At 37.7% G+C, this 17,476-nt stretch overlaps 1 protein-coding gene across 7 annotated transcripts in view; it reads left to right on the forward strand.

The window, feature by feature from the left end:
• Positions 1–17,083, forward strand: part of CMSS1 (cms1 ribosomal small subunit homolog) — a 378,726-nt gene extending 361,643 nt beyond the window's left edge. For all 7 annotated transcript variants that reach the window (XM_038582590.1, XM_038582591.1, XM_038582592.1 and 4 more), the window contains 6 exons: positions 5,069–5,128; positions 6,251–6,353; positions 9,295–9,355; positions 9,781–9,868; positions 15,290–15,378; positions 16,777–17,083. In XM_038582590.1, the coding sequence (XP_038438518.1) occupies positions 5,069–5,128; positions 6,251–6,353; positions 9,295–9,355; positions 9,781–9,868; positions 15,290–15,378; positions 16,777–16,860 (485 nt within the window). In that variant the 3' untranslated portion in view covers positions 16,861–17,083. The remainder of the gene's footprint in view (positions 1–5,068; positions 5,129–6,250; positions 6,354–9,294; positions 9,356–9,780; positions 9,869–15,289; positions 15,379–16,776) is intronic.
• The last annotated feature ends 393 nt before the right edge of the window (positions 17,084–17,476 follow it).

A 17,476-nucleotide genomic window follows, 5' to 3' on the forward strand; every position in this document is an offset into this window, starting at 1 on the left:
TTGAGGAGAGCTATGTCCTGACTGCTCTATCGCAGGAATGAAGTGTTGTAACAAAGCCTCTGTTCAAAGTTTAACTAAAGTTGACTCAGTGGTTGCTTTTTCCTTCCAGTTCTTTGTTAGAGTATACCTCCAACTCCAGAAGGATAAGTATACCTCCTTAGCACTCTTCTGTGAGATCGTGGGACTGCTGCTACTCTGTATACTTATGGAACATTATAAATATTAGTTTCCTGGTATTGTAGAGATATAGAGGTCAGAAGAAACCTTTAAAAGTCACTTGAGTTCCATAGTAAGTTTACACTATATTATTGCTCTATTACAGTTCAGTTACGTAGTTAAATAAGAATGTATGGTCATAGGTTGGTTTAGGAAGGAAGGAAGATGTTAAATAAACTTTTATAGACAAAAAGAAAAGGTTTTTATTTTCAGTTAAGAAATTAAGCCCTTCTGAGACATAGTGAATAATGCATTCTGAGAATGTTTGGGAGAAAAGACCCCAGTTGCTACATACGAGACTAAGGACAGAGAGGAAGTCCATAGTAGGTGAGAGGAGGGACACACTGGATTATTTCGAACAGGCAGAGGCAGAAGCATAAATATAAGGTGAATACAGATAATGAAGTACTGTTCCTATTAGTTTGCTGAATGTCTAACTTGGTTCTGATTTGAGGTTATTTGTGTCTGTAGGGCAAGAACATGTCTTTTCAGTTAATATTGTTCACTGTACATTGTTAATGTCATACACATGGGCACTTAATTAGTTTTGAGGCAGGAATTTCTTGGAGTTAACTCAGCTGTCCTCCTGAGAGCTGCAGTGTGATTTAGATCAGGGCTAAAATGCCTGTAGGCTAGCAGCAACTGAATCACCCAAGAACTTAAAAAACAAATTCCCAGGCCCACCCCAAAGGAATTCTGACTTACTAACAAAAGGAGTCCGTCCCAGCAATCTGGATCTTTCGTAAAGTTCTCCAGGTGAGGTTAATCATATGGAGGCTTGGGAAATTACAGTTTTAAAGACCATCAAAGGCTCTACAGCTGTATAGGAAGCAACATCTTTGAAGTTAACTCACAAAATGTGAGTTGTATATGCTGGGTCACAATATAAATGTCATTTAATTTAGTAATAGCTTACTCCTGAGCACTCTTCTGTATTTATAGAAAGCCTTTTTCTTGTAGAAAGAATTAGAGTGGTAAACTTGATTTTGCTTTTTTTATACATCTTGGATGTAGTTAATAATGCTACATAATTGCTAGACTGTGATAGTCCTTGGTTGAGCAAGGCCCCTATATTTTATTTCAGTGTTATATTGTCTTTTACTGTGGTGTTGTATTGTGTTTTGATACGTTATTCCCACTTTTTTGTTTGTTTATAATACTATTTATTTAAACAAATTATAATAATTTGTTTATAATATGCTACAGTATTTATATCCTTAATGGAAGTACATCTAAAATCTGCTGTGTGAAGTTTTTGAGTTAATCTTCTTTGTAAAACAGCAATTTATTATTCATGCAATGGGTTTTTTTTTATTGGAGTTCAGTTTGCCAACATATAGCATAACACCCAGTGCTCATCTCGCCAAGTGCCCCCCCTCAGTGTCCGTCACCCAGTCACCCCAACCCCCCACCCACCTCCCCTTCCACTACCCCTTGTTCATTTCCCAGAATTAGGAGACTCTCGTGTTTTGTCACCCTCTCTGATATTTTCACTCATTTTCTCTCCTTTCCCTTTATTCCCTTTCACTATTTTTTATATTCCCCAAATGAATGAGACCATATAATGTTTGTCCTTTTCCGATTGACTTACTTCACTCAGCATAATACCCTCTAGGTCCTTCCACATCGAAGCAAATAGTGGATATTTGTCGTTTCTAATGGCTGAGGAATATTCCATTGTATACATAGACCACAGCTTCTTTATCCATTCATCTTTCGATGGACACCGAGGCTCCTTCCACAGTTTGGCTATTGTGGACATTGCTGCTATAAACATCGGGGTGCAGGTGTCCCGGCGTTTCATTGCATCTGTATCTTTGGGGTAAATCCCCAGCAGTGCAATTGCTGGGTCATAGTGCAGATGTATTTTTAACTGTTTGAGGAACCTCCACACAGTTTTCCAGAGTGGCTGCGCCAGTTCACATTCCCACCAACAGTGCAAGAGGGTTCCCCTTTCTCTGCACCCTCTCCAACATTTGTTTCCTGCCTTGTTAATGTTCCCCATTCTCAAAGTGTGAGGTGGTATCTCATGGTGGTTTTGATTTGTATTTCCCTGATGGCCAGTGATGCGGAGCATTTTCTCATATGCTTGTTGGCCTTGTCTATGTCTTCCTCTGTGAGATTTCTGTTCATGTCTTTTGCCCATTTCATGATTGGGTTGTTTGTTTCTTTGCTGTTGAGTTTAATAAGTTCTTTATAGATCTTGGAAACTAGCCCTTTATCTGATACGTCATTTGCAAATATCTTCTCCCATTCTGTAGGTTGTCTTTTAGTTTTGTTGACTGTTTCTTTTGCTGTGCAGAAGCTTCTTTTTTTTTTTTAATTTTTATTTATTTATGATAGTCACAGAGAGAGAGAGAGAGGCAGAGGCACAGGCAGAGGGAGAAGCAGGCCCCATGCACCGGGAGCCCGACGTGGGATTCGATCCCGGGTCTCCAGGATCGCGCCCTGGGCCAAAGGCAGGCGCCAAACCACTACACCACCCAGGGATCCCTATGCAGAAGCTTCTTGATGAAGTCCCAATAATTCATTTTTGCTTTTGTTTCTTTTGCCTTCACGGATGTATCTTGCAAGAAGTTGCTGAGGCCAAGTTCAAAAAGGGTGTTGCCTGTGTTCTCTTCTAGGATTTTGATGGAATCTTGTCTCACATTTAGACCTTTCATCCATTTTGAGTTTATCTCTGTGTATGGTGTCAGAGAATGGTCTAGTTTCATTACTCTGCGCGTGGCTGTCCAATTTTCCCAACACCACTTATTGAAGAGACTGTCTTTTTTCCAGTGGATAGTCTCTCCTGCTTTGTAGAATATTAGTTGACCATAAAGTTGAGGGTCCACTTCTGGATTCTCTGTTCTGTTCCATTGATCTATGTGTCTGTTTTTGTGCCAGTACCACACTGTCTTGATGACCACAGCTTTGTAGTACAACCTGAAATCTGGCATTGTGATGCCTCCAGATATGGTTTTCTTTTTAATATTCCCCTGGCTATTCGGGGTCTTTCCTGATTCCACACAAATCTTAAGATGATTTGTTCCAACTCTCTGAAGAAAGTCCATGGTATTTTGATAGGGATTGCATTAAATATGTAAATTGCCCTGGGTAGCATAGACATTTTCACAATATTAATTCTTCCAATCCATGAGCATGGAATATTTTTCCATCTCTTTGTGTCTTCTCAATTTCTTCCAGAAGTGTTCTGTAGTTTTTAGGGTATAGATCCTTTACCTCTTTGGTTAGGTTTATTCCTAGGTATCTTAGGCTTTTGGGTGCAATTGTAAATGGGATTGACTCCTTAATTTCTCTTTCTTCAGTCTCATTGCTAGTGTATAGAAATGCCACTGATTTCTGGGCATTGATTTTGTATCCTGCCACACTGCCGAGTTGCTGTATGAGTTCTAGCAATCTTGAAGTGGAGTCTTTTGGGTTTTCTATGTACAGTATCATGTCATCTGCGAAGAGGGAGAGTTTGACTTCTTCTTTGCCAATTTGAATGCCTTTTATTTCTTTTTTGTTGCCTGATTGCTGAGGCTAGAACTTCTAGTGCTATGTTGAATAGCAGTGGTGAGAGTGGACATCCCTGTCTTGTTCCTGATCTTAGGGGAAAGGCCCCCAGTGTTTCCCCATTGAGAATGATATTTGCTGTGGGCTTTTCGTAGATGGCTAAGATGCTGAGGAATGTTCCCTCTATCCCTACACTCTGAAGAGTTTTTATCAGGAATGGATGCTGTATTTTGTCCAATGCTTTCTCTGCATTTATTGAGAGGATCACATGGTTCTTGTTTTTTCTCTTGCTGATATGATCAATCACATTGATTGCTTTACGAGTGTTGAACCAGCCTTGCATCCCAGGGATAAATCCCACTTGGTCATGGTGAATAATCTTCTTAATGTATTGTTGGATCCTATTGGCTTATTCCCACTCTTCCTCAATCTACACTCCTCTTTACTTTTCCATAGCATTCACTCTAATGTGTTAATACATGCTTTTAAATATGTATATTTGATGGTAAAATGTCATATTGTTGTATGGGTGTACATTTTACAATTTATCTAAATGATGTGCTGAATTTCTCATTCTGTTTCTTTCCTCACTGAGCACTTTTTTGAGATATGCCGGTATGGCCTTGTGCATATGGAGTTCACTGCTTCTAAATGCTATGTAGCACATATGGTCATTGATTTTTCTCAGATACAGACACTGAGGTTGCTTTCTGCCCCCTGCTATCACAAATAATGCTAGGATGAATATACTTGTATATGTCTCTTATAGACCACGTAAGACTGTCTTTCCATTCTTTACTCAGGAATGTAATCATGGGGTCATAGGGTATACACAACTTAATTTTACCACTTTCTAGAATAGCTATTACCAGTTTACACCTCACCTACATTTCACAAGAGGCTTATTACCCTACATTCTTCACAATACTTAGTATTATACATCTTTCTAATAACTGCCATTCTAATGTGTGTGTAAAGTATTATCCCATCATTGTAATATGCCCTTCTAGGATGACTAGTTTGAGCATCTGTACATAGATTTGTTAGCTGTTCCCCCTTTATCTTTGTATATTGCCTGTTCTATGGATTTGAAAAATAAACATGCTTCATTAGTCATTGAATGATAGAACAAGCTTCTATTTCATTACTCTAAGAAATTATAGACAGTTAAAAGTTTACTTGTTCTTATTGCTGCTGTTGCTTTAAATACTGAACAACACTTTCAAATATATAATGAGCCCTCATTCACTAATGTTTTACAATATTTTTCAAGAAGGCACAATTCACAATGAACCTATTTTGATCATGTGTGTTTTTGCAAAATCCTCTACAAAACATGTTTGTTGTGTTCTAGACTCCTGTTTTCTCAAGGCCAATGATTTGACTCATAGTCTTTCATCATACCTAAGAGAAAGTAAGTAAACTCTAATTTTCTTTTAAATTCTTCACCAACTTGTTATTACTCCATTTAAACATAAGATCCATCTCTTTAAAAACTTTTAAAACTACATTTAAAAGCAGAACTTTCCACCTCAAATGGATTTGAAATGGAGGTTTTTCTTAATCTTGATATTAATTTCTGTTTATTTAAGCTTATTCTTGTTTTGCTCTGGCTTTGATTATTTGGGTTTTAGTCTCATTTTTGGTTTATAATACATTAGAAGTATTGATATAGGAATCCAGAGAATAATTAAGTGTTCTAGTTCCAAGACCCTCACTAATTTGCTGTTTGATCTGGGACAGATCTCTGAGTACTCTTCTGGGACTTGATTTTGTTATCTGAAAGATAAGGAAGTTGGACATGTGATCTCTATTCTAGCTGTAAAATTCTGAAATTCTGTTCACATGCTCAGAACTCAGACCATGGATATTTACTGCACAATCTGATTTCATCTTTTCAATATATATTGTATGTAGCCAGTAATAAGCTAAATATTATTCATATTAGGTAGTCACCTATTTGTGGTTGACAATGAAATAATTTAGATATAGAGATTTAACATTCTTTTTTCAAACTCAAATCAGCTCTGATGACACTCAACTTGAGTTCATAAACCCTTCTCCGCCTCAAATTCAGCAAGTATAAATATAGGTAATAGTAGAATCAACCTCACTGGATTGTGAGAACAGTGTTCATGTTTAATAAATACTTGCTATTTTTAAATGTCATTTCCATTTTTATCTTGAGTGTTTCTTTAAAATTTAACATTATTGAATCAGAGTTCTTTTCCTATTTAGTCTTTGCCTTCAAGCATCAAACATAAATTATCAAAAATGTATTATTCCAGCCTTTTTTTTTACTTGGTCCTAAAACTAGTCACATTTAGCTACTTGGCATATTATGTGTTTTATGTTATAAGTTAATGATATTTCATTTTAATCTAATATCTAGAATAGCCAGAGAATAGAATCTGGACAGTACTTATTATATTTTACTTTAATTAAACACTAACAAAGAATAATTAAAGAATACTCAATTTTAGGGGCCCTATTTTCCTATATTTAGAGTAAAACTTTTCTTATGGTCTTTTTTCAGTCTGCCCTAAGTGGGTAAAACTTCGGAAAAACCATAATGAGAAGAAATCGGTTCTGATGCTGATCATCTGCAGCTCTGCTGTCCGGGCCTTGGAGCTCATTAGGTTAGACACTTCACCTATTTGTTTTGTAAGCATTTTCTGAGTAACTGATATGTGTCAAGCTGATGTGTTCTATGCTAGAGATGCAACAATGCATAAAACAGACGGAATCCCTTCTGTCATGGAACTTACTTTCTAGTGAGGGAGATAGGCAACAAACAAGTACATATACGTTACAATGTCAGATAATGTTGAGTTATATAAGAAAAAGTAAAATATGGCAAAGGGATAGAGGGGGTTGAGGGGTTACTTTTAAAAAGAGTTGTCACAGTAAGCTTCTCTAAGGAGATTGACATTGAGCAGAGACATGAAAAAAGTGAAGGAGAATACCAAGCAGATATCTAGAAGAAAAGCATTACAGATAGACTGGACAGTAAGCACAAAAAGGCCCTGAGATGTGATGGTTTTGGAAGATTTTGAGCCGAGGAGTCTTATGATCTGAATTCAAAAGGATCACTTTCTCTGCTGTGTGGAGAACATATGTTATAGAGGGCAAGAGTAAAAGCAATGAAATAATATAACTGATTGGAAAAAATAATGGAAGAAAAGATCTAATTTAAAAGGATAACAAGAAAAAAATAGAACAAGTAATAAACTTACCAAAATCTATATAAAGAAAGTATTACATAAGTAACTCAGATTTTTTTTTTTTAAGAGGGAGTGAGGGCAGAGGGAGAAAAAGAGAGAGAATCTTAAGCAGGTTCCATGCCCAGCACAGAGCCTGATGTGGGCCTCGATCTCACAACCCTGAGATCTCAACCTGAGCCGAAATCAAGAGCTGGATGCTTAACTCAGTAAGCTACATAAGTGCTCTGTGACTCAGAAGATCTTGAACAAAAGGGCATACCATGTCGTTGAATAGGAAGGGTCAATATAGAGGCACCTGGGTGGCTCAGTTGGTTAACTCTCTGTCTTCAGCTCAGGTCATGGTCCCAAGGTGCTGGGATGAAGCCCCTCATTAGGCTTCCTGCTCAGTGGAGAGTCTGTTCGTCTCTCTCCCTCTGCCACTGCCCCTGCTTGTACTTGTTTGTGCGCTCTTTCTCTCTCTCTCTCTCTCTCTCTCTCTCTCTCTCTCTCTCTCTGTCAAATAAATAAATAAAAATCTTTAAAAAGGTGGGAAGGGAAGAGTCAATATTGTAAAGATGTCTGTTTTACCTAGAATAATTATAAATTTCACAGATTCCCAATATAACCCCAATAGAATTGGTTTTCTAGCCAGATAAGCTAAAGTTCAAATTTTTAAAAGAAGCTAAGCTCATAAGAGAAAACCCAGAAGAAAAGTGGCTGGAGAAACTCTGATAAAGAGTATTAGAGGATACTATGCCTTCAGTATTATCAGATTACCAATAGATATATATTACCAAGTCTCACTTACTAAAACAGTATGGAACTGGCATATGCATGCCAGATCACACCAGGGGAACGGAATTGGAAGTCCAGAAGTAGGCCCATATGCCTATGAAAGCCTAACATATGGCAAAGGTGACAAATCAGTAGGGAAAGATGGATTATTTAATAAATGGTGTTGGAACAACTGGGTAGCCATCTGGAAAAGTAAAGTTGGATCCCTATCTCACTTCTTATACCAAGGTAAATTCAAATAGACTGAAATTTTTAATATAAAAATTATGTTTTAAAGATAATTTGTCAGTGCTTTACTAAGTGCTTTCACATACCCTTTCATTTAGTTTAGTTTTTGTAGGAAAAAAGAAAATGCTTCCACTGGATCAGTGGTAACATTGAGCTTTCAGAGAAGAGACATCAGAATAAAATGGAATTTACTAATGGAACTAGCCCTCTTCCAGAGCCAGGCTCTGCACCAGGCTTTGACAGGAGACAAAACAAAGGAAAATCCAAGTCCTGGAGAAAATAAATTAACGTTCAAATGTAGACTCTCAGTAGTTATTTAGCATCTATTTTTCTAAACAAACTAATCTGATTACAAATTTAGAAAAGTCGTTTTTAAATTCTTCAAAATCTCCTTTCCCCATGAGGCACACACATTAAATTGTATCACACAGGCTTTCAGCAAAACAAAAGTGTTCCATGCAACTATTTCCTCTCTAAACACAATTGATCTTCAAGACTCCAACTGTTTTTGGGTAGCTGTACTTGCTGGTTCTGAAATCATAGTAGTTCACATTGACTTTTCAGTGTTTTAAAAACTACCACCACAGAACTCATTTCAGTTCAAATATTAATGGCAAAGAGGTTGGCCTGGGGATGGCCTCTTAAAAACAAGCCGTCACATTGATTTGAGCTTTCACTATACATAAATACCTTTCCAAAGGGCATAAAAGCACTATGTTGTCACACTTCATTTACCAATTCTGTGTTCTTCTGTGTCTTTGGTAATATTATGATCCACTTCAAGGTTAGGTGATTTGCAGAAAGGGATTTCTGAGCTAGCACAACAAGCCCTATTCATAAATACTAATGGTAAATAATTCTAACTTTTGTAAGAGTATCTTTTCTTTTGAGGACCATGAATTAATGTTAAATATGTCCCCTAAACTGTCATCCTATTTAGATAAAAGTAGGAGATTGCTCTGATTGAAATACATAAGGCTTTCTTCTTCTCTCACAGTTTAAAAATAAATTCCCTGCCAGGGATCTGAAATCAGAAATCCTATATTACAGATGAAGGGCAGATACATATGTTTCAGTTATCAAGGAAACTTGAGTAGAGTTAACCTTGTGTATGAAAAGTCAAAGCCAACCCAGATACGTGCCTGAATTAAAGGCTTCCTCACTTTCCTTCCAGAGATGGGCTGACCTGAAAATCTCAGAAGTTTTTGCGTCTGTGTATATATAAACATGCACATGCTCTCAGTTATACACATAAATACACATACTCTCTTTAAAGCAAGACATAAAACTTAAGTAGTCAAAGTGGCCCTCAATGAGTAAGTTTTCTTAGGCATTGATCTTTTTTTTTCCTTAGGTCGATGACAGCATTCAGAGGAGACAGCAAAGTTATGAAATTATTTGCAAAACACATAAAGGTAAGCAAGGCCCTGTGGGTCCTGATGGGGAATGTAAGTTATCTAAGGGCCACTCCTTGGTTTTTCTTATCTCCTTAGCAGGTGTTTTCTTTGATGCCTCCTTATATAACATATTTAACAGCTGTTCTGGTGTTCTTTACATTCCCTGCCTCTGCATGCCCACCTGCCCCAACAATAGTTGCTTCTCTGTGCTCCACAATTCCTGCCTAGGAGCTGAGGTTTGACCCCTGGGTTCTTTGAAGATGTACCAATTTTACAGAGTGATGCTTTTCTGTCTGTTAATTAACCTTCTTTGCACTGGAAGTTGGGCCTAAACAAAGGTAGCCCCATTTACTTTTTTACTTCCTTAACTTTTAAATATAGCGCCTATGATCACTTTCTAATGACTCTTCTTTTCTTTCAACTCTTCCATCTTGGAAAAATAGGTCCAGGAGCAGGTAAAGCTGCTGGAGAAGCGTGTTGTACACCTGGGTGTCGGAACACCAGGGAGGATTAAAGAACTCATTAAACAAGGTATGAAGAGAGGCATTGATATGCCTACTCAGAACTAGGAGTTTCCCTTAACCCCATGTGAATTTAAGAAACTGCGTTTGTAATGTAGTGAAACCAGACTTCTGTGTTAATTTGGGAGTTGGAAATAGTCTTTTGTCAGTAAAGCTGGCCAGCATAAGTATAATGCAATAGGGAATAGTAAGGATTGTGGCAAACTGCAGTTCCAGTTGCTTTTTAAGCAAGTTAGTGGATCCACAATTCATTCCACCAATTTGCAACCTCCAGAATTTGTAGAGCTGGATGAGTTGAGTATTTCCCTCTTAATTAATTGAATCTTAGTTTCCCAAGACTCCTATTTCAGTTGAAGGCTTTTGTATAAAACATGTTGAAACAAAAATGCAGTTTCAATGGATGAAATATAGGTATCCTAGAATATTTCTCCCAGATGCATTTCTCTTTTAGTACTTTACCCAGAAAGTATTCCAGACAGCATCCACCAGCGGGTTTTTATAATTTCTTGGCTCTCTCAAAGTCAGTAGCCTAAAACCTGTTAATCTGCTGATGATCTTATTACCTATTTTACCTGCCAGACGATTAAAGATTTCTTTTCAATAATCATTTCCAAATTACTTATTTAATACACTAATAGAACTTTGTTTTGTAACTGGAGCTTTTCCTAGATTTTTTTATATATCTAAAAGAAATGTGTTCATCAATGTAATAGCTCAGTATAGAGCTGGTCATTTGCCAAGAAGCAAACAAAAGCTTAAAATACTAATGTTTCCTTCCAGATGAAAATCATCCAGGGTTAAATGAACCCACTATATACAAAAGTCTGCAATTACAAAGAAGTAACAAACTTGGCAGCCCCGGACAAGGAAAGGAAATATTTTTTGAGTTCATACTTGCACTGGTGCTACGCTAAACACTCCTAAGGTATCTCATTAAATATTCATGGCACCCTTGCAGTCTAACATTTTTATTTCTGAATAAAACTCTGATGCTCTGAAGGGTTAAGTGGCTCTCCCACAGTCTCTCAGTCTAGGCCTTCCTAGTTCCACAGCTTTTCCCTCTCAAGGAGCTCCTGATCCTTGAAGAAATAAATATACATGGAAGGAGATTGACAACATGAGGCAGTATATGCCAAGGGCCAAATGAGCATTTCCAAGTCCTATAGGGGTTGAAATTTATGGAGGTTGAATCTGAATGGAAGGCTTTGCAGAGACATAATGGTCTTTAACTGATCTCAGAAGTATGAGGATTGAAATAGGATCTTTGAAGTATGGAGATATGAGAAAAGCAATTAAGAATGGTGAAACTGCTGAATCAGAAGAGCACGCAGATACATATAATTGAGATACAGCGTTGAGGTTAAAGCCCCTCTTATGGATTCAGACCTTCAGAGTCAAATCCCAGATCCAGCAACTGGCCAGTTACTTAACCTTTCCAAATCTCAAATGACAGGGATAGTGGTAGTATCTTCCTCAAAGGATTGGTATAATAATAAAGTGCCAATAAAAAGTTTGCCACAATGAGTTTTACACCCTAAGAAATACAACGCTAGGGATGCCTGAGTGGCTCAGCAGTTGAGCGCCTGCCTGCCTTCGGCCCGGAATGATCCTGGAGTCCTGGGATTGAGTCCCGCGTCGGGCTCCCTGCATGGAGCCTGCTTCTCACTCTGCCTGTGTCTATGCCTCTCTCTGTGTGTGTCTCAATGAATAAATAAATAAAATCTTTAAAAAAAAATACAATGCTAATTTTTATTGTTTATGAAAGAGACCAACTTTCTTGTTTGAAAACTTCCTGGGCTTTAGTAGCCAGTGATTCAACTGGAAAGAAAGTCAGAGTGTGGAGGGAGGATCTTGAACACTAAGCTGAAGAGTTGGGATTTTTGCCTTAGGGACATGAGAGGGCATTGAAGTGAAGGGACAGATGAGATGTGCTCATAGGAAATCTGCGAGACACAGAGTTAGAAGAGATTGGCTGGGTAGCAGGTGGACCTTGCCTCTCCCACAGCTCTTAGCTAAAGATTCACCTCATCCCTGCCTAGAATCCAGGTGGTTCTTTGTGTGTCTCTAGGCCACCCATGAATAAGGTCACTCTTCTCCATATTAAAAAAGAGAAAGGGAGAGAGAGGGAACAAAGCTGTATAGATTGTTGAAATTTGATTTTCATAGAGTTGTGAGGTCTCAGTGGAGAGATTTAATAATGGAGATTTTCTAACAATCAGAGCTTTTTAACAATGCAAAAAGGTATAGAAAAGAAAATAAATCACTTTAGAGATAATCACTTGTTAGTTAATATTGAATATATTTCCTTTAGTCTTTTTTCTATGCATTTATATATTTAGTTTTATAAGTGGAGATCAAACTGTATATCATAATTTTTTAACTTGTGTTTTCTACCTAACATATCTTAGGAAGATTTTCGTTGGCATGAAAATTTTAATTTTTCATTTTTAATGGCTATATAATATTCTACATAATATTGTACGTTTTTTTACAGTTTTATTGAGACATAATTGACATATAACATTGTATTAGTCCAGTGTGTACAATATGACTTTATACATATATAGTGAAATGATTACCACAATAAGTTTAGTTAACATCAGTCACCTTGAATAGTTATAAATTTTTTTTCTTATGATGAGAACTCTTAAGATCTCCTCTCTTACTACGTTTCAAATGCACAATACAGTATTAACTGTAGTCACTGTGGTGTACATTACATCCCTAGAACTTATTTACCTTACAAGTAGAAGTTTTTACCTTTTGAACACTTTCACCCATTTTCCCCCACAACCCCCACCATTGACAACCACCAATGTGTTCTCTGTATCTATGAGTTAGGTTTCTTAGATACCACATATAAGTGAGATGAATACAGTATTTGTCCTTCTCTGTCTGACTTATTTCACTTAGTGTAATGTTCCCAGGATTCATCCCTATTTTCACAAATGACGGGATTTCCTTCCTTTTTATGGCTGAATAGTATTTCTGTGTGTGTGTGTGTGTGTGTGTGTGTGTGTGTGTGTGTGAGACACATATCTCCATTTCTTCATTCATTTGTTGATGGACCCTGCGGGTTGTTTCTATGTCTTGGCTATTATAAATAATGCTGCAGTAACACAGGGATGCAGATATCTTTTTGAGCTAGTGAGTTTGTTTCCTTTGAGTATATACCCAGAAGTGGAATTGCTAGATCATATGGTAGTTCTGTTATCAATTTCCTCCCTACTACTTTCCATAGCAGCTGCACCAATTTACATTCTTACCAACAGTACACAACAGGTCACTTTTCTTCATATCCTCTCCAACACTTATTATTTCTTGTGGGTTTTTCTGGTAATAACCATCCTAACAGGTGTGAGGTAATATTTCATTGTGGTTTAAAATTGCACTTCCCTGATAATCAGTGATGCTGAGCACCTTTTCATGTACTTGTTAGCTATTTTAATGTCTTCATTGGAAAGATATCTATTCATTTCCTCTGACTTTTAATTCAGAATTGTGTTTTTTGCTGATTTGCAGAAGTTCTTTATGTATTTTGGATATTTATCCCAATTTATATTGTTTTTTTAGCAATTCAATTATGGTAGGATAACTGGATTATTTCTAATTTTTCCTAATATAAATAATACTGCAATGATCATCTTTGCAAGTAACTATAAGTTTCTCTCTCTCTTTTTTAAGATTTTGTTTTTAAGTCCTCTCTACACCTAATGTGGGTCTTGAACTTACAACCCCAAGATTAAGAGTCATATACTTTCTGACTAAGCCAGTCTGGCACCCCATTAACTATATTTAAGTTTCTAATGTATTTATTGGGCTATGTCATGGAAAGAAAATTATTTTACCAAATAGCAAGCATTTTAAAGCTCCTATTAGATAATGCTCAAGTACCTTCCTGATAGGTTGTACCTTTTTGCTCTCCCATTAACAGTAAATTATTTTTAAGGGAAAACTACCAACCCACTGTCCTTCTCAATTTATCGTTTTTAATTTCGCAGAGAGAATTTTAAATAAGAGGTATTACGGGGGCACCTAGGTGGCTCAGTTGGTTAAGCTTCCAACTCTTGACTTAGGCTCAGGTCTTAATCTCAGGGTCACGGATCGAGCACTGTGTCAGGGCATGCTCAGCACAGAGGCTGCTTGAGCTTGTCTGCCTCTGCCCTTCCCCCCAGCTGGGCGCTTGGGCAAGCATTCTCTCTCTCTCTCTCTCTCTCTCTCTCAAATAAATAAATAAAATATTTAAATAAATAAGAGGCATTATAATTATAAAAAGAATGAGGGGCGCCTGGGTGGCTCGATCAGTTAAGCAACTGCCTTCAGCTGAGGTCATTATCTCGGGGTCCTGGGATCGAGCCCCATGTTGGTCTCTCTGCTCAGTGGGGAGCCTATTCTTCCTCTTCCTCTGCTGCTCCCCTGCTTGTGCGCTCTCCCTCTCTCTCTTCTCTGTCAAATAAATCTTTAAAGAAGAAGAGGAAGAAGAAGGAAAAGTCTCTTAGGCAGAAGGGGAAATACTGAAATAATCACAGAAAAAAGTTGAGGGGAAGTGCTGCAGAGTCAAGAAAGGCTTTCGTTATGTTTCCACATGTAACAGGAAACAGATTGGGGCAATAGGAAGAACATGGGGAGTGGGAAAAACTAACCCAACTCTGAGACCTCTGAGGAACAGACAATCCCTGAGGTCCCCTCCAGCGCCACATTCCATAACCATCTCTAGATAGATAGGAAGATAGTAGAAATGGAGTCCTTAAGTGGTTTACTAGCCTTCTCAAATGATAACGGACTTTGAATAAAAGTTATTCATATTTACTTCCTTTTCTGTCTAAAATTAACCACTGGGGATCCCTGGGTGGCGCAGCGGTTTAGTGCCTGCCTTGGCCCAGGGGCGATCCTGGAGACCTGGGATCGGATCCCACGTCGGGCTCCTGGTGCATGGAGCCTGCTTCTCCCTCTGCCTGTGTCTCTGCCTCTCTCTCTCTGTGTGACTATCATAAATACATAAAAATTAAAAAATAAAATAAAATTAACCACTGAGCCCCAGCCTCATCCTCTGTCCATTCACCTCCTCATAATCATTCACATTCCATTGGACTCAGCTCCTCTGAAGGCCCACACCCAAACTGCACTTCACCCTCCCGGGCTTCAGGAGATGGAGGCTTGGGATTGATTCTTTGCCAGCACTTGAGCAATTGACAAACTTAGCAGCTTCTCTGCTTCCCTCAGAATCAGTGATAAGATTATAAGGAAAGCAATCTCAGGGTGCTGCATTTGTTTTCCATCAGGAAAGCGTTGGCTGCATTCAGTGTGTAGAGATTAGTTGCTGGGGGAGAGGACAGCAAATGAGGCAAAAAAGCAACTAGGAGACTAAAAAGTAATTTGAATAAACTTCTGTCATAAGGTCTTTGCTGTAGTAACTCTCTGTTTCTTTTAGGTGGCCTTAATTTGAACCCCTTAAAGTTCCTGGTTTTTGACTGGAACTGGAGAGATCAGAAGTTGAGGAGGATGATGGACATTCCCGAGGTACCGTGTAACGAGCAATTGCCTTTAATCCTTTTTTCCTTCAACTTGAACTTGAGTTCAAACACAGTAATAAAGTCATTGACATGAGGAGCCAGCACATTCTGGCCATTGAAATGATTTCTAGCTTTTAACTCTGAAGTAACTACAATTACAGAGTCCATCTCACTCCCTTAGACCTCACTGTATCCTTTCCATGTGTTTTATAGGAATCAGCTTTGTTTTTTCATTAAATGACCAATGGCCTCCACCCCACTGGGGGCCACATCTATGCTGTACCTTTGAGAAACAGGAAGACCTGGAGGACTTGCCCATTTTTGTGTGCCTTGCTTTAGAGACATAGCCATCTTTGTCTTTCATTCTTATAAATGCATGAGGAAGCAGGGGCATAAACTTGCCTCAGGGCCCACATCTCCCTCACCCAAAACTCACTTAAGATAGAGGGCTATTTTGTTTTTTGGGAGGTGGGGAAATTATTTTGATGTCTCAGTGGATTAAAACTGATTGAATGCCTTTGTGGCCACAGCATTAGATTATTATATACTTATGAAAGTAATCCACTGTCATTAAAATGTGAAAAATGTATTTGCCATCTACTATGTATCATGGGGCTAATTTTTCATTCTAGCCTGCTGTTTAGAAGTATCTGTTGGGGAGAAGAGGGTTTGTCCAATAATAAAAATGGCTGCCAATCACCAATTAACCATGGCAGTAACTATCAGAGAGATTTGGAATTAATCCTCCAAACATGCTGAGTAAATTAATTTACCATATAAAACTATATCCCCAGAATGACCAACCTGATTATGATTGATCAGTACAAGTTAAAAGACAATTTTTTCAAACACAAACACACACACACACACACACACACACCCTGAGCTCTGAACTGATTTTTTAAAACTAGTTTAACAAATTTGATGTTAGCACATAAGGCCATAGTTGATTATTTCAGTTGTAATGTGAAATCTGAGTAATCCACTCTAAGTTTTCTAATTATAATAATAATGAGAAATTGTGTCAAAAAAACTTTGTCATCCATAGTTATTTGTATTATGTTGATGTCATCATTATCAGCTATCCTATATTGAAATATATGTGCAATCTAGCCATACTTTGGGTATTTTGAGACCCCTTTGTATAAGATTTCTTTCATGAGATTTTATTTTGAATGGTTACAAGAGGGCCCTCTAATGAAACTGATGTTTATTTAGTACCTCTTCCTTTACTTAAGTAAATACTTTAATTCTGCATAAAATGTAGTTTAGGATTTTTGCCCTCCTTGATTATGGCCATGACAGCTACACAATTACCAGGAAGTCCAGATGGCTGAATTTATTCACCAAGACCATCTTTGCTTGATCTTAACTTTATTTTTTTTTTTTCTTTTCTCTCATTTAGATAAGAAAGGAGGTTTTTGAACTTCTGGAAATGGGAGTCCTCAGTCTGTGCAAATCAGAATCTTTGAAGCTGGGCCTTTTCTAAGTCTGGGTTCTAATGAAAATTTCAGCTTTTATGCTAGGATTTTCATCTCATTTAATAGCTCTGGAATATTGCAAGGACTCAGTAAACATCAGCTATTGTTTTATTATGTTAACTGCATCACCAGATGAATCACTAGAAATTTTTGGTGGAGATTCTTTGACAAAAATAAAGCTGTCCTTCGCCAACTTCTCTGTATAATAAAGTATCACCAGCCTGTATATGATTTTTGTTGAGCAGACTGAGTTTTTCCTTCACCAGCTGGCCTCTAATGTTACCATGCAGAAGGAAGGAGCAGCTGGGCAACCTTAGCCAAGCCACTTCCCTCTCTGAGCCTCGGTTTCATCAGCTGCAAAATGAGAATGGTACCTCCTAGGATTGTTGAGGCATCTGTGTGATGGTGCTCATGGAACAGTTTTCTAAACTAAAGCCTGGTCCCAGTGCAAAGGGTGGCAGTGGTAGTGATAGAAGCAGTTGCAAATATATGTAACACTTTACAAATGCATGAAAGACGACAACATAACTACAACTATCTTAATTATTTTTTACCTTTTTATCTTATAATAATCTCAGATTTACAGAAAATATCTGGTAATCCCTTGGGAAGCTATCTACACAG

This window comes from Canis lupus, chromosome 33, assembly GCF_011100685.1.
Source record: "Canis lupus familiaris isolate Mischka breed German Shepherd chromosome 33, alternate assembly UU_Cfam_GSD_1.0, whole genome shotgun sequence".
NCBI classification, from domain to species: domain Eukaryota; kingdom Metazoa; phylum Chordata; class Mammalia; order Carnivora; family Canidae; genus Canis; species Canis lupus.